General features: G+C 42.2%; 1 protein-coding gene across 1 annotated transcript in view; it reads right to left on the reverse strand.

The window, feature by feature from the left end:
- The window catches only part of MSH2 (mutS homolog 2), a 47586-nt gene extending 33414 nt beyond the window's left edge, over positions 1 to 14172 (reverse strand). The window contains exons 1-6 of the mRNA XM_071423376.1: positions 13890 to 14172; positions 11516 to 11670; positions 10843 to 11121; positions 10392 to 10538; positions 9250 to 9399; positions 6940 to 7073 (exon numbers count right to left, since the gene is read on the reverse strand). Of these exons, the coding sequence (XP_071279477.1) occupies positions 6940 to 7073; positions 9250 to 9399; positions 10392 to 10538; positions 10843 to 11121; positions 11516 to 11670; positions 13890 to 14109 (1085 nt within the window). The 5' untranslated portion in view covers positions 14110 to 14172. The remainder of the gene's footprint in view (positions 1 to 6939; positions 7074 to 9249; positions 9400 to 10391; positions 10539 to 10842; positions 11122 to 11515; positions 11671 to 13889) is intronic.
- Between the last annotated feature and the right edge of the window lie 3827 nt (positions 14173 to 17999).

Here is a 17999-nt window from a genome sequence, read left to right on the forward strand (position 1 = left end):
AGACAAAAGTGATATGGGGATAGCTCATAAAGCAAGAAATATCTCCTGAAATCTTTGTCAGAGATGTATTTTTTGTCTTCCCAATGTTTATTTCCATGCATGTAGTCTTTTTCATAAAATTTTCATTGTCTGTTTTCTGTAGGAGCTAAAAATATGCTAATAGCATCTTCACAGCTAATTTGTCAGGAAAGCAGCAGGTTTATTGAGCAATGGTAGTGCACAGCTCCATTTCACAGATTCACTATTCCAATCCAAGGATAGGCAGATTCTATCCTCCTGCAGCAAGTTTGGCAATCTGACTCACAACATAAATCAACTGGCATAATCTCTAAAACAGTCAAAGTGCCAGCAGAAAGCAAACTCAAGTCAGATTAATAAATCTGAACAAATCTTGGCTTTTGGTACTTGTTGACCTGCACTCAGGATGTTCATGAGAATAGCACCTCATGGACCAGCTGCAGAGGGGCAAAAGGATTAATTTTGGCTGACAACTTTCCTCACCTTTTCATGGACTAGTTTTCATCAGGTGAACAAGCCAAATCAAACTGATCTTTAGCTGAGAGACAAAAAAAAAAAATGAAGTAGGAGGGATGGAGTCCCCCTTTGTGCAACTGCTGAGTTTTTCTGGATTATCTGCTATCCAACATGACACCTTTGGTTGTTTAAGCATGATAAACTCCCCATCAAAAGATGAAGGAGTCAGTTACAGGAACACCAGTGCCAATTACAAGGGAGCAGGTGGCAGTCCACAGCTAGGGAAGCATTAATGAACCTTTTGATTTAAAGTGATTTCAAGTGTGAGCCATCCATGAAACAAACTCAGGGCCGCAGGCTGCTGCATGGTGCACAAGAGTCAAAAACAAATTAAAAACTTTGACACTAAATCCTAAGAAACCCTACATAGAGAACAGAGTGTGAGCAAGTGTCAAGGACATGAAGGCAAAAAGATCCTAATTTAAATAAAGACAAGAACAACACAGAATTTGGGCTTGGACACAAAACAACAACTGCCCATCTTTTAAGAATTCCTAATAAACCTCCATTTCTTATATGGTAACAAAGAACAATGAAGAGGATGGAGCAAGGACTCACCAAACACAGTCATGGGCACCTTCATTAACCCCACAGAGTGAAACTGCTCCACCCAAAACCTGCCAGAGCCACCCAAGATGGAAAGCAGCAGAGGGCTGTGTCCCAGCTTAATGCCTTAAACCATGGAAGTTTTCTGCCAGTCTTGCTTTTTAATTAAATATAGAATTTTGGGACACAGTGATAAAAGTGTATTACTGCATGGTCTTCAAAGACTAGGGTCAGCTGAGGAAAAGGTATTTTCGTTATTATTTTTTGTGCTTTACTCCTTACAAGTTTCCATACATTATTAAAATTAAGAGGTTGCATTTATTACACTACTCCATCAACATTAATACCCTTTTAAATTGCTAACCTGTGCATTTCTTTAAGCTTGTGCAAACTCAGAGCAAACTGAACAAGTTCTATTTCTTAGCTGTCGAAAAACAAATATTTCTTCATTTGCATTAATTCTGTACTGAAGAAACTCAAAACTGTACGTCAACAAAACATTAAAGACTCTTATAATACTCACACATGATAAATGAAAATTAAATTACAAGCCAAGACAAAATTTTCTTGTCAAGAGCTTCCATTGCAGTGTCCTAACATGCCACCTTTCTAATGTTCTTGGACATAAATTAAGCAAAGCAGAAACAATCATGTGGTCACTGTTCTTTCACAGAGAACAAAACCATATTCCTGTATCCAGTGTTCAAAACAGTGACTACCCAAGGACACTGTTACAAACCTGAGAGCTTTGCACCTGTGCATATTAAGTTTCCATATATAATAGAAACTTAATGGAATGAATACTCAAACACAGATTCTAAGCAAAATTTAACTATGGCAGTAAGTGCCATCCACCTCATTTTGGCAGCATGAGAGGCAAAGAACAGTATGGCAGCTACAGATTCACATTTCCCTAAATAAATAGCAGTTTCATCATGTCTTACAAGTCTGAAAACCAATCTGACATTTCAATCAAATTTCAGTTTAATTTTCATTTCTGTTGAGCCTCAAAACTCAGACACAAAAGAAATGACTAAAAGCTTAATCCTTCTATTTATTTTGCACCAAGTGAGGACTTGACAGGAAGAAGTGGGTGAGCTGGAAGTATCAATGAGGAGATACTATGACTACCTGCTCAGTGCTGCACCTCTCAATGCCACCTATAATTTACAGATCTGCAACACTGATGGCTGATCCCTGACCCAGAAGACAAACGGTTTGGATAACAGAATACAAACAAGCAGGATACAAACACCAACATTGTCTTTCTCACACCTGATGGTGTCATGAAAGGAGTCTTTTTTTCAGCTCCTCAGACAAGAAAACTAAATGTAAGTCTTTTTGTAACATAACAATCTAAGCCTTTGGGTAGGTTTTGAGAGCCTGGAATTTTGATGGCAATTCCTTCCCGGAGACATGGCCTGTGTGATGTGTTCTTGACTAGCAGAGCTCCAGTTTAATGTCTCTAGGCAGCACTCAATGGCAAACTCAGTTTTACAAGCAAACCCAAATGAAAACAGAGGTCAATTAGTAGTTTTGAAAACAGTAAACATAGGTGAAGAGGGTTAAAGAAGAAGCATTTCTCTAGGGAACTTGGTGATGGTAACTTTTGGAATGACAAAGGTGACATTTTTCGAGGCTTACTGGAAGCCGACACCATTTTCATGTCACTGGAATGACAACATCTTTCATGGGAAATATTTATTCCACCATGATCTCCATGACAATAAGAAATCACATTTCTGCCTTCAAATCTGCTCAGATCCAACCTGTATTTCAGAAGCTCCCTAGAGGCATTGGGAGCACTCCCAGTGCCTAAAATGCATTTTGAAGAGGTCATTCAGACAAACCTCCAGGCTGGTCACATCTTCCCCTCCTCCCTCAGTGAGGACACAGCCAGCACACACTGCTAGTGCAGCTGCCTGGGCTCAGTCTGTGCCTCTGCAGAGGTCCTGAAAAGCACTGAAGGTCTCTGCAGAGCTCCCAGCCAGAACAACAAAAGCTACAAAGCCTGTCTGCAATGCTTTGCAGGGACAGCTGCAGGTTAGAAAAGAACACAAAAGCAGTGAAACCTTAGCAGCACAACAATCCCTATTGGAACTGCAGGCCTCTGGTTGAGCCCCTGCTCAAAACAAGGCTAATTTCAGCCAAACACTGAGCAAGAACAGAGATCCCCTCACCTATCTGAGCACACATTCCAGAGTTTGACCATCCCCACACCTCACCCAAGGTGCTCCAAGAGAGCCAGGGCCTTGGATTATGTTTCTTCTTCTTGTCTCAAGGCAACAAGCTAGGGTTGGGTTTTCTTTATTTTTTAAACAAACTGCTACTTAAATAATCATGATGCATGAAAATGTTCTACAGACTTGGAAGTTTTACCCTTCCAGCCATTTATTCACCTCTAGCTTCCCAAATGTATTCCTTGCTGACTCTGCCAGAGACAGGGCTTCTTTCTACAATGTGGCCTCCACACAGCATGATCCTCAGAAACACAGGAGGAAAGCTCAAAATAGGCTTGGATCAGAGCAAGTGATGATTGAGTACAGCCTTCAACTCCTCTGAGACCCCTGCACCTTCTCCATGGGACACAGGCACATAAGAGGTTCAACCACAGTATACATAAAGCATTAAAAAGGTGAGCTGGAATCTTTTATTTATGGTGTGTATAAATGTCAGATAGAGTTTATCCCAAATACAGAAAAAAAAAAAAATATATTCAGCATGAACTCTCTTCTCAGGACATAACAGAACAAGCTCTATTTTACACTGTGCCACATTCCTCAGACTCTCCAGTACCTGGAGAATAAACAAGACATACTGAAGCTGTATTGCAGTCAATTTGGTTATGAAATTAATACTTGTATTTGCACATGCTGCCTCTGCGACTACATTTTAATTTCAAATATGCTGACTGTGAGACAAGCAGCAAGAACCTCATGTACTTGCCTTCTGAACACACCACACAGGAGAAGTAGGGCTGTATTGTGTATACTTATGACTGATAATTATTTTTTTAATCAAGGAAAACCAGCTGGATACTGGCAGAACCCCAAGTCTTACAAGACAGGCAGCTATCAGGAGCCTCTCTTTTCTCAGTCCTCATCAGGAGCTGCTCCTGTCAGTAAACCTCATTTTATCTGAAGCATGTGCACCATGTACTTTAATTTGTGCTGTTACTGTATCAAGAGTTAACATGGATTGCTGATTCAACTCTGTGTTCCATTTTTCCATAGAGGTTAACAGCACACTGCAGATTACAAACTCCTGAAAGAAGTGGATTCCTTTATCTCCAAAAGATGACTTGCACCACCTGCAGGTCTTAGCAGAGGGTTACAACAGTATAACTTGCGGGGGAAAAAAAAATTAGTAAAACTTTCAGACACCAATTTTACACTACTGGGACAACAGCTAAGTCAAACACCTCCTGTATAAGCAAAACAGGAGGCTTCCTTCAAAACAGCCACTGAACATCAGTCCAGCTCGGGCAGTTCTGCTTGGTTTGAGGAGTTTTGCTCTGGTTAGTGTTAAATGGGGCCCTTCAACATGGCACACTCCAAGCTGAGAAACAATCAGTAGCTCCCCTTGATGACAAAGGAGATGTAAAGGAAAAACAGCGCAAGTATTTCCTTCTCAAGCCACCTTAGGCTCTAAACTGTGGTTTGCAATCCTTAAAACAACCACAATATACTGTAAAGTCTTCAGAAAACAACTTGGCAACTGCATATCTTCTAAAAGATATTTAAATCTGTCAGTACCTCTCACTAACAGCTTCTCTTATCATACTTGTTCCTTGGGATTAAAAAAAGAACAGTCCTACACCCTCTGAAAAGCATAAAGTCTGGGAGGATGAAGCTTACAAGTAAATTACATTGCTTTTATCTCAGAGAATTGAGCTCATCCAGATAGTACTTGAAAGCAAGATGCATTCAGACAGAATGCAGCAGAATAAAGTGAAAAGGTGTCTCCATGGCATTTCAATGCCCATTAGTAGAGGTTAAAGCAAAGCACTTTTAACAGATTGCAGCTCCAAGGTCTCTGCAGCTGGGCAAGATACAGGAGGTTATCAGTGGACTTCTTTCAAATTCAAAACACTTGAATATAATGACCTTTACAGCTTCACTAAGAGCTTAACTTCATTTAATTACTCCCCTCCTCCTTTAAATACACCTGTTCCCACATGCAGCCAACATCAGCCACAGAGAACAGCAACACAAAGCACAGAGGTGACAGTAACTCTACAAAACAGGTCAAGTTACATTTTCTGCCTACAACTCAACCCCAGTTTTATAAAGAAAACACTGTCTCTTCCAAACTTGGAAGATTTCTGATGTACAGTAATAAGCAAACGTGTCACACAAAAGTTAAGATTTCTAATGTTTACTTTGACATAAGAAAGTTACAACATGGGAGTTCTAAGCCTTCAAAATTTTAAAAACAACACAATCATAAAATAAAATTTGGTTCGGATATAAGGATCCAAAACTGACAGACACAGATGATCCTGGGTACTTAGTCAAGAACCAACAATGAAAGCTTTTGTAACGCATGCAGAAGTAAGATACAGCATTCAACAAACCTGGGAACAAATATTTCAGTGTCACATTAACAACATTTCAAAGTGGGCCCTGACCAAGTTACTACACACCATTCTGCAACTGATGAGGAAAAGTAGAGTAGAAAAACTTGTTGAAAAGAAGCAGAATAGTTCAGTCTCCAGAAATATAGAGAGAAAACTATCATCCTGATTTTGGCTGGCACAGAGTTTATTTTTTCTCAGTAGCCAGTACAGTGCTGTGTTTTGGGTTTTGCCTCTCCTCCCCATTCCACCAGGGAGGTGAGCAGGCAGCTCTGTGCTTGGTGCCAGCTGGACTTAAACAACTACTCTTTGTATAACTTATTTAAATATCAGCACATCCAAGCCAAGATTTCTTTTTCTGGTAGCAGGGATCTGTGCCCAACAGCATATAGAGACATATCTGCAATGCCTTATCTGAAATATGAGCCTTAGAGAATCAATCAAAGTTAAACTCAACTTTCCAGCCTCTTCTGCTTTGTCAAGATACACTTTAATACACATTTTGTGGTGCTGATTGCTAGAGCTGCATGAAAGTTGGGGTTAAATCATTAAAAGACAGTATATATAGCAGTAGTTTAAAAAAATGTGCAACTTGTATTTGAGTATGTGAACATACTCAAGACAAACACACACAGTAGGAACACAGCCTTTGCAGTTTTCCTCTCTGAAGAGTGGAGAATCATCTGTGCATTCTCAGCAGAGATTTAGCAGATTCTCTAAGGCTTCTTATCAACTGATACTGTTATCTACTGGCAGGGCAGCCACTGTGACAGAGGTCAAGATCAAAGGGCAAGAAAGCCCCCACAGTATCCAGGCATGATTAGAGTGACCTACTGTAAGCAGAAGTGGCTTCCTTCTGGGAACAGGAACACGTCACAACTGCTTAATTCTTTGGTTGTTTTGTTGATTTTTTTTTTAAACTGGAAACTTGAAGTGACGTCAAAATATTATTATACAGACTGAGCATTTGCATATGAACAAAGCCAGTAAGTGGCTGCTGCACTGCCTTAGCCTGTAGCACAGCATCATTCAGATCATCCAAACATATTGCACCTCCTCTTTAAAATGTATAATTGTAGAAAGCATTTAATTTAACAGTAACCTGTCAATTTGCATCTCAAAGAAAATATATTCAGCTCTAAGTGCAATGCATTAGAGGGTAGCACACAAAAGACTCCAACCACTACTATTTCTTGGTTGTAGCATTCTGTGTTTTAAAAGAAAGGGCCTATATAAAATAGTTACTAAAGTGTTTAAGTCTATTAAACACATAATATTGTTACCTTTCTTCAATTCTGGTCTTGTCCATAAGTGGTTGTTTGATCCACTGATTAACCAGTCTTTGTCCTTGAGGGGTTCTGCATTTATTCAGTAATCCAGCTAGAGACTGTGCAGAATTTGCATTTTCCACAGAACTCTAGAAAGAATTAAAGAAAAAAATAAAGGAACAAAAGGAAAAAAAAAAATTAGTTATTGAAGTTTATTGACACCCAGTGAATGACACACAGCTATTTAGGAACAGAACATGTTTTTTATCCATTTAACTTGGCACCCACCAAAAATGGTAAATGAAACAGGGCAGCATTAAAGTACCTACACTCTGGTCCCTGGAACATGGGAAGGAAGGAGTACATTTGTCTATTTTGGAACCAATCCTAACTGAACAGCTAAGTTAAAAGTGTACCTAGTCACGGGGCAGTTTGCACTTTGAGTAGCAAAAGTGGAAATACATCTACAATATTTGCTAGTTTGCTCTTCTTAAGGTCAAAACTTAGGGGTGCTGTCCATCACAAAAAAGCAACAAGAAACAGCACCTGAGTTCAAGGGTTTTGGTTTGAGAACTTTGGGGGTTGCTGGGAGGGGAACAACACAACAGAATCAGGCAATGGGGAAGAACAGTTACTTGAATCCTCTCAAGCTTCCCCAGATCATCTCTGCAGTGCTATAAACACCTCTAAACTCAGCTCTGTTCAAATTACAGTTCATTACCCATAATTCAGGTTTAATATTAACTGGAATCCAGAGAGCCTTTTGGGAATTTTTGTTGTGGTTTGATTTGGTTTTCGCACAAACAGCTATGAAGCAAAAATTTTGGTTAATATTGAACAAACAAGTTTGTTTCAACTCTTGACTTTGAAATTAAAATCTCAACCCCCTCTACACAAGAAAAGCTGCAATTAAAACAGCAGGCAAGCATTCAACCAGGAGCAGGTCTGGATGTTCCTGTATGTAGAACTGGAGTCACAAGAACAGGAAATGAATGCTATGAGAAGCAATACTGACACATTCAGCCCCTGGAATATCTAATATCTGAAGTGTATGGGCCTATTCTCAGTGTTCTGGGCAGTATGACATAATAGAAACTTCTGAATGTAAGAAAGTGTCACAGAACACATACATTATACACAAATGACCTATTTCAGCACATCCAATGTTTAGGGTTACATTCCATACCACCTACTGCATCTGCAGCACCATAAGATCTTTACCTACACACCTCACAGAGCAACTCACATTACAAAATAATTTGACTTTGCTTTACTGCTGTCCAAGAACCTCCACACACACATCCTACCATGCAGGCAGCTTCCTGCTCCATGGAAAAACCTTTGTTCCAAGGCTCACAACAGCCCCTGAAGACACAGCAGCATATCTCCTATCATAAAACACGTAACACCTGCAAGGACTTGTAAAGGAATGTAGCTAAAAGAGAACTTCCTAGAACACCCTCCATAAAGCTTGAGAAGAAATGTAATTTTTGCTTCATTACCTAGAGAGGCACACAGCAGCAAGAAATTTAAAAAAAAAATTGAAAAAATTCAAAACACCTCTCTCCAGGGGTAACCAGCTCAAATGCTGAATACATGCTCTGTTTTCCTGCAGAAATTCCTCCAAAGTAAACAGGGGCCATAATCTGTGATATCTTCCTATAAATCTGAAATGCAAGCAGATTAAGCTCAAGCAAAGATTATTAAGCAGGGCTTACTAATGTGGAAACAGAGGAGAAAAGGTGACACCACTTAAAGTCCATGCTTTCCTCTAACTGTAGAAATGGGCACAGCAGAAAAGCAGACCTGGCAGGAGGTATGAAGGAGTCTGTCAATCTGCCTGGATTTGTAGAAAATGTGTGTAAAAAAGGTAAAACTGACATCAAAACATGACAGTTAACATGACATGGTGCTTTCAGACTGCTCACAAGTGCTGTCCTGTTCACTGCCAGCCTTCCCTTCCTGACACCACTGGCATTGCTCCTGTCATGTGTTACATGTTCCAGCAACACCATCTAACTGAAGTTTGCATTCTTTTCCCAAGAACAGCACTACCGTGGCCACTTCCTACCTCCTTGATGATCCTCTCTCCCCTTCTACATTTAAAATAAACCAACGAGAAACAAAAAATTAAAAAGGTGGTAAGAGTATCTAAATGTTTAAAACACACATTGCAGGAGAGTAACTGAGAACAAAGCTAAAATGTAGAAGTTGCCATTAATCAGGATCTGGGGAATTGCAGTTGGGCAGTGAGGCTCATTATCAAGCAACTAAGTAATTAAACATACTCTAAACCAGTTACTAACTCAAGTAGGTATTTCTTACCTGAAAAAGGTTGAGGGCTTGAACAGCTGCATTGTCTAGAACCATATATTGACTAAGATCAAAGGTAGTCAGTTCAAACTGTCCAAAATTAGACTCGTCTGACAGCAACTCCAAAAACTTGATAACAGCTGACAAAGACGAAACAGCAACCTGAAGTTGTTTTAAAAAAACACATTCTAGTTAGAAACACCCATGAATCCAAGAGGATTTGATAAATGCTCCTAGAAAATTACTGCTGGGGAAGACTCTGAGCCATGCCAACTCTGGCAGGACTATGAGAGACTCATCCTGTTTGACAAGACTTCATTTCCATAGGGGCGTTCTACGTCTTTCTAGGCAGGTGCAAGAACAACACACGAGCCATCTGCATAATCTGATCAACAAAATGTGAAGTTGCACACCTTGCCAGCTTCCCAAAGCTGTTATCAGGATGCTTCCAGCTCAGGAACACAAACAAGTTATACTGCACAGATCAGCGAGATATGCTGGATCATCTCAGGACATGGTTTCAGGGTTAGCTTTCAGCCAGAACAAGCATCTGACTCACTGCACAGCACTGCTGAGTGCCAGCACAAAAGAGAGGCAGCAGCATGACTGACTTGTTCAGCTGCAACACACTTCAAACAACTCTAATCTGTTATGAAATGACACATTAAGGGAGGATAATTGTGAACCTTACACCTGCAGTGAGCATCAGCAGTGAGGGCCATTTTCAAACTTGTTTATCTCAACAAATTGCCTCTTGTTTGCAGCTGAGAACAAACATGCAGGCACTAAATCATATACTTAAGCTGTAAGACAACACAAAAATATTATCATAAACATAACTCTGTTTTCAAATACCAATTTTCTTGTCATGCAAAATAACCAGAGTATTGTATTTCAGTCCTTAGGCTAGATAGACTATGAACAGGAAGCACCTCTCCTGCAGTCTATTTGCTTACCTATTAGAGTTTCTCCTCTAAAGCCATAAGTGAATGGTTTTTTCCATTTCCTCCAGGAGCCCTGGTATCCAGCTCTGACACAGACCCAAGTCCAGCAGAACTGCTGAACACTTCAGCAAGAATGTAGAGGAGATCAGCTCACCTCAGGTGCACAGACCACTCCACTTTTTAAAGAGAGGCACATTGAACACTGCTCACCTGCTTTTCCATCTCTGGCAGTGCTGCACTGTTCAGCTGCTCTTCCTTCTTTGATTTCAACAGGCGGTTGAGATCCTGAACAATATCTTTTGTTGTGAAATCTGCCTTCTTCCTGTCTGTAATCAGGATTCCTCCCCTCTGAATGACCTGTTGTTCACAAATACACACAGTTATCCATTAATTTCAATATTTAAGGGACAGATGTTGACCACACAGAAGCAAACCCTGAAGTGATACTTATTTACTGCTAGGCTGCAGGGAGAGAGATGAAAGACAAGATTTTAGAACTTTTGTTGATTAAAGGGCAAATAAATCAATTTTGTACACATAAATCAAAACTTCCTTGAATTAAGATATTGGTCCTTGGTTTTTCCACAAATCAGAGCCTGGCTAAAAAAGCAGAGCTGAGCTTTTTAGAGGTTCTGTCTGTCAGCCACAGTGGTTCCCTTACTTGTCTGAGTTTCCCCATCTCTCCTGCAGTCTCTCCTCCTGGCAGCACACACTCCTTTGGGCCCAGTTGAACCAGTAGAGCTTCAAGGTTGGAGAACTGATCGTTATCTGGGAACTCACAAACACTCAATTTTCTCAGTGTAGTGTCGACATAGCCCACTCCTACCACCCTCTGTCCATCAGCAGCAGACAGCTTCACCCCCACAACCCCAATGGCTGTGGACATGTCGTTGTTGGCAAAGAGAACTTCCTCAAACTGGGCAAGATTTCCTGGAGAACCCTATGGAGAAAAAGAGAAATGCTCATTAAAAGAATTGTACACACACACTTGCTTTCTTTCTTTCAAAATAGCAACTGATCAAACTAAGTACTGCACAGTCCATTCATATCAAATACACAGCTATTCTGGTTTTTTAACCATTTGAATTTTACATATCACCTACAGAGAGGAAAGCACTTCAGGTTTTCTTTATTCCCCAACCTAAGGCAAGCTCTTTCAGCCTTAGAGCAGTAGAAAATACAGTGATATCCATAACAGCTATATAACCAATATATAACAATCAGGTGTGACTTCTCATCATCAGTCCCTCAAAATCCCAAAACTCCAAGCAGGAAAAAGCTATGGAGCTTTTTTCTTTCATCTCACAACTATAAAGAAAGGTTGAAAATTGTACCTTGTAAGCTAAATACCAGTCATTTTCTTTGACAGATTTGCTCCCTGCTTTGTTCTTGTAAACTTCAACTCTGTAATGACGAACCAGAAGCAGGTCCCTCACAAAGGATTCAAAGTTCATTTTACTAAGCACAACACTCTCAAGCTTCTCAGTTCCTACCAAAAAACAAAAAGAAAATTATGAGATACCTGAATTCCATTTATTTGTTCATAAAGTTATTTTCTTATTTTCTGTAATCAAAATCCCCAAGAATAGCCTTCAGAAGACACTGCCTTAACATCAAAGAAACAAACATGTAGAATCCATGAAACAACAAAAATCCACATTAAACTGGTTAATACTAATGAAGAAAGCATACTCTCTCTCCAAATAAAAACAATGTTCAATTCCTAATTTCACTTAATAATATGTATGTAATATAGTATAATATATAATGTATAATATTCACATTAATAAATACAAAGGGATATGTTCCTCTCACAATATTGTTGACTTGGTTTACTAATTAATATTTCACATATTTTGATTTAATGAGGATTAGAAGTCTGCTACAGGTTCTCCTGCAGTACATCTTGTCTTTCCTGAATAAGCAGCTTCTGATGACAGAAAAGACTGCCACCCTATTCACACTCACTCAACACATGGGCAAAGACATTCCCCTTTTATCATAATTTATCCAGTAAAAACAACATATCACCTGAAAAAAATTAACAGTTTTCATTAAAACCTAACTTAGAAAGTGCCTAATTGACAAATTTCTTGCTTCTGCTCCAGCATGTGCAAGCAGATGATGCAGCTGAACTAATTTAATTCCATGGAATTGCCCAGAGGAGCAACACCACTTCTAACTCCCCAACTCCAGCAGCAGCCTACTCACAGAACAAGGCAATTCCACTGCTGAGCAAATGGGGCTTTGCAGGCATACAATAAAATTCTGAACATTGCATACATTTCAAATACATTAAGCTTCCTGCCAGGCTGGGAAGTGGAAATAACTCAGACTGGCATCAGAAACACTGGATGTGTGTTAGATGAGCCACCAAGTAAGCACAAGCAACAGAGTATCACATCTCTTTTTTAGCAACATGCCTTAACCACATATGAGGCTCTTCCTCCCTTTCCATCAAAGACGTTAAACAGCAAACTTCCACACCCACAGGTGTGGACTTATGGGTTTATTTTAGATAGGATTTTTTCATGTTCTTTCCTCAAACATCTAGTAAGATTTTTTGAATCAGGTAAAAAAACCCTCATTTTACATATATCCTCTTTCCCAGTGTAGAACTGTCCCGATAAAGCACATTTTTTCTTATTTTTTCAGTTGAAACAATACAATACACTAGCAGGGGGTAGGGAGCAGCTGAAGCTCATGTGTACTTTGAAATCATCCTGAAAGCAACAAGTGCAGTTTTATGCTTTTAGTTGGATATGGTAGATAAGGCTTTAGAGGGTTTAAAACTGGAGCTGGTAGTCACATGATTACAAAATCATGTAAAATAACTGCAAAATAACTTCTAAATTGAATACAACAATAATACTGATGACACTTCCACTCTAGAAGACACACCAAGTTTTGGGGAGAGCTGGAGTATTTAAATGTTGGGTTTTTTTACCTGTGACCTCATCAGTCACAATAGAAAGGAAAAAGCATATGAGAATGTCATGTTTTTATTGCTGTTGCTCACAGAAAAAAAAATTTATTCATTGAAAGAGGTTTATTTTACAAAATCCGAGCCAATAACTCAGATAACACAATAAATCAATAACACAACACTGTGTTTCTCGAGATTAAGGCCAATACTAAGGTTTGTACCGTCTGACAAGATAATTCATCTTGATGCTCTTACACCCACATCTGCAAGCTGCACTGCCTTACGCCAAGCGATAAACAAAAAGCAGCACGGGGCGGATGGAAAACAAAATCTTATGAAACACACAGAAACACGTGAAAGTAAAGAACTTCCCTCAGTGATTCCCGGCCTCCATGAACCAGAGCGGACACGGGACACGGACACCTCTCAGCATCTCCCTTCCCGCATCCATCCGCGCCGGGAGGGCGGGAAGGGACCGGCAGCACAGCCCCAGGCTGAGCCCACGCAGTGCCACCGTGAGCCCGAGCTTGTGACACCCGCAGGCCTCGGCCTCAGCAACGGGCACCGCCTGCCAGGGCCTCCCGAGGGCTGCCAGGGGATTCCAGGGACTACCCGGAGCCTCCAGGGGCCGCCACCGCCACCTCCTCCCTCCGCTCCCCCCGGCCCCGAGGCCGGCCGCAGCCAGGCCTGGAGCAGGCGCCCCCCCCGCCCGCCGCTTCCGTCCGTCTGTCCGTCCCTCCCTCAGGGCCCGCTCCGAGGCTCCCCCGCACGCCCGGACCCACCCGGTGCCCCCGCCAGCTGCCGGATGACGGCGCGGGTGCGGAAGAGCTCGCGGGCGGCCAGCCGCGCGTCCGCGCCGTGCGCCGTGTAGTAGTCGCCGCGCTCGAAGAAGCGCACGGTGGTGTCGGGCTTCTCGGGCAGCGAGAGCACGGCGCGCACGAAGCCCGCCTCGGCCCCCGCGCCCTCGGGCCACACGGCCTCCCGCGGCGGCTCCACCGCCATCTTGTGCCGGTGCTGCTGCTGCTGCCGCCGTCAGCCTCCCGCCAAGCACGCCGCGCGCGCGCCGGCGCGCCAGCAGCGGCGCCCAATCGCCGCGCGGTCCGCGCCTGGCGTCACGCCCGCTCCGCCCAATCGCTGCGGGGCCCGCTCCGCGCGTCACGCCCGCCCCGCTGCCGAGCCGCCCGCGTTGCGGGAGCGCGCAGGCGCGGCCCGCCCGGCGCGCCGCCGCTGCCATGGCAACGCCGGGGCCGCATGGCCGGGGCTCCGCGCTCCTTCATCTCGAAATTACAGAATTGTGAAAAGTGCATATTATATGGCTCTACGCAGATATTTACTATATGTATTATGTTGTATTGATTAGTAGTGCTGTATTAACATTTTAATAGCATGGTAAATGTATTTTTGTAGTTAAAAGGAAACTTTTGTAGTTAAAATGGGACCTATGTATGTGGGATATTTTCTTAAGAAAGGAATGAGGTACTCGCACCGAGATAGCAGCCACAGGACACCTAAATCTTTCAGAGAAAGAGAATTTATTGCCCCATTATCAGGAGAAACGAACTTCTTCCCGCCTCGCTCAGACATGAACGGCACCATCAGGATTAAGAGGAAGAAGCTGACACTGGCCAGACAGAATCCTGTGTTTGAATGGAATTTATGCATCATGTATGAGATGTATGAATATTCAACGGGCTATTGCTTTTAAGGGTTAATCCTCTGTTAACGTGTGTCCTTTTTCGGGCTTATGCTGCCCAGAAAAAGGTACCTGGACGTGTAACTCTTTGTTTCTCTTGTTTCATATTGTCCTAATCCAAATTGTCCAAATTATTATTACTCTGATTATATTGCTACTTTTATAGCCATTTTATTATCATTCAACTTTTAAAATTTTAAAAACAAGTGATTGGCGTTTTTCACAAGAATCCTTTGGGCTGGAAAACACCTCTGAGAGCATCGAGCCCAACCTGCGAGTGGACACCGCCGTGTGGACCCGACCAGGGCACGTGGAGCCTTTCCTTAAACTTCTCCGGGCACAGTGACTCCACCCCCTGCCTGGGCAGAACTCCTCCAAATGCCCAAGGTGATGCTGGACAGACAGACAGGGTGCCCCTGGCAGCCGTGCTGATGTGGTCCCTGCCAGGAGGTCTCCATGAGGAGAGGAGTGTCCTGTCCGGGTGTTAGCCTGCAGGAGCACAAAATCACAGAATGATTATATGCAGGTGCTTTTATTAACAGCTCTGGGTGTCAGGGGTACACACCCAAATCTGACTCCAACATGGTTTCAGGCTAAATATGTTTTATATTCTATCATTATATAACTTACATATTAATTATTAAGCTTACATTGTTCTATTGTATACATTGATTTCATCTAAGCATGGATTTCTCGTGATCCCCCTCAAACCTCTAACATAGCTTCTCATCACTCTTTAAACAGTAATTATATCTAATCACATCTAACAGTTATATCATTTATCATATACTGACTACACAGGTGCAGTTTCACATGATCTAGCAAATACAAGGCCTAACATTTCCCAGGGCCTACCTTCAACATTTTCCCAGGGCCTACTAAGCCTAACTTTCTTTCTAGCTCCCCGAATTTTCTGTGATTTTAAAATCTCTTACTGTCACGGGCTGCCACGAGGCGAGTGCTGCAGCACAGGCTGAGAGCAGGGCTGTCACCAGGTCAGTCACACTGCCAGGGGCTGTGGGTGACAGGGCCCCCTCTGCTTACAGCAGGAATGGTGTCCAGAGAGGCCCTGTGCTCCCTCCAGCAAAGAGACAGACAGCAGCTCTTGCCCTCCTGCCAGGGGGGGTTGCTCCCTCCAGGCAGCACAAGGAACAAAAAACCCAAGGCTTGACCCCCATTCACACTCAGGGGTTACCCAGGCCAGGCACAGAAAGGTCAGGGATTGTCCTGTGGCACTCAGAGGTATCCTGAGCTCTGGCTACAAGGTGGCCCTCATGCCCAGAATGCTTTAGGTTTTTGATTTTTCATGCTCTTTTCTTGGCACTGCCCTAAGCATTTTTCTTTTTTATTTTGTTTGCCTGTTTTAGCTGTACTGTAAAGGCACAAAGGAGTAGAAACAGTATAGGTGACAATCTTTCTTTTGGTGATTATTGTCCAAGAATAATGGGAAATGCCATGTTTCATCAGCTAAGTCAAGTGTTCTTGGAAACTCCTCTCACCTTGCACCACTTTTCATCTTTCCAGTCAGAGACCATGGTATCCCAATTCCCAAATTCTTGTATCCCAATCCAGCTGCCTGCACACTACCACCTATAGACAAAACACATCTATTTGCCTCAGTATTTCTTTTAATAAATGTGATGTTCTGGTTTGTGTACTTGTAGAGAACATCCCCTTTTTTCCCCACCATTGCTTTCTCTCTCATTTCTTCCCTTTGTTAGTCAGCTTTTCAAAACTCATCTCCCATCCTTCCTTTCTTCCTCCCTCCCTCCCATCTGTTTCCAGCTTTGGGACCTCTGCTTCTAGATTTTCTCACCTGGCTTCTCTCTTCTTTGCAATTAGTGAATCAATGTGCTCATCTTTAATACTTCTTGGTGTCAATAGTAGCTTTTCCAAAAGGCTCTCAGATGCCTAATTAAGAACTACATCAGGTTTTCACACTAAACTGGCTTTTTACTGGGCCAGCCTGGTCTGAAGGTGTTGCCATGTGCTGCCTGTTCCACCTCAGGGAATGCTTTGGTGTCCTCACCTCATTCCTGCCTGCTGTCACTCTTGGCTTCCCATCCACACTTCAGCCTTCCCCTCCCAAAATCCAGTGCTGTGCCGCTGAGGAAACACAGCTTTTCCAGCAAAGGCTTTCAAACCCCTCCTGTAAATCTATTTGCTGAAGGATCACAGGTGGTTCTTGTGGTGAAGAAGAAGTCCAATCTGCCTTAAATTGCCTTAGGAAGGAAGGAGCAAAACAGGCAGGTCTCTAGAGTTTTGACAGCTTTGTAGTAGCCCAAAAGTTTCCTCTTATCTCCATAACAATTTAAAAAATGACATTTGGCAAGCCAAATGTATTTATTTTCAGTAGTAGTCACCATGCTCAAATAATAAATATACTTTTCCTAACCTTCTTTTCAGAAGCAGTGAAACTGTCTGGTGGGACCCTTCCCTCCACCAAAAGTGCTTCCTTGCAGCAATACTCACATGGTAAATCCACCCCCAAGAGCTGTCATTTAGCAAGTACCTTGCCTTGGGAATGTGCTCACAGTGTCAGGCAGCCTTGCCAAGCATCGATGATACCAGGTCAGCCCACATTACGCATTCTGAGTAGCTGGGACATCTTGTCTTTGCACACACCGATGGTTGCAGATAAGGCAGGAGACTGGACAGGGAGGAAAGGAGTGTCCCATACAAACATCTGGAGATGGGGTGGACTCCAGGGACCTCACTGTCATCTTCAAAAGCAGTGAAATAATGCCTGCTGAGCTGTGATTGCTCCATGTTTCAGGGTTTCTCAGCCAATGGGCTGGTTGTACATTGTGAAAAATGCCAATCACTTGTTTTAAAATTTTAAAAGTTTAATAGTAATAAAATGGTTATAAAAATAGTAATACAACTAGGGTAATAATAATTTGGACAATTTGGATTAGAACAGTATGAGACAATAGAGACAAAGAGCTACGGATGTCCAGGTACCTCTTTCTGGGCAAAATAAGCCTGAAAAAGGACCCACGTTAACAGAGGATTAACCCTTAAAAACAACAGCCTGTTGCATATTCATACACCTCATAAATGATGCATAAATTCCATTCAAACACAGGATTCTCTCTGGTCAGTGTCAGCTTCTTCCTCTGAATCCTAATGGCATCTTCAGGGCTGAGTGTTTAGTTTCTTCTGATAATGGGGCAATAAATTCTCTTTCTATGAAAGA

The sequence above is a fragment of the Agelaius tricolor genome, unplaced genomic scaffold (genome assembly GCF_023055355.1).
Source record: "Agelaius tricolor isolate 1412-34295 unplaced genomic scaffold, bAgeTri1.0.p SCAF_1, whole genome shotgun sequence".
Classification (NCBI taxonomy): Eukaryota; Metazoa; Chordata; class Aves; order Passeriformes; family Icteridae; genus Agelaius; species Agelaius tricolor.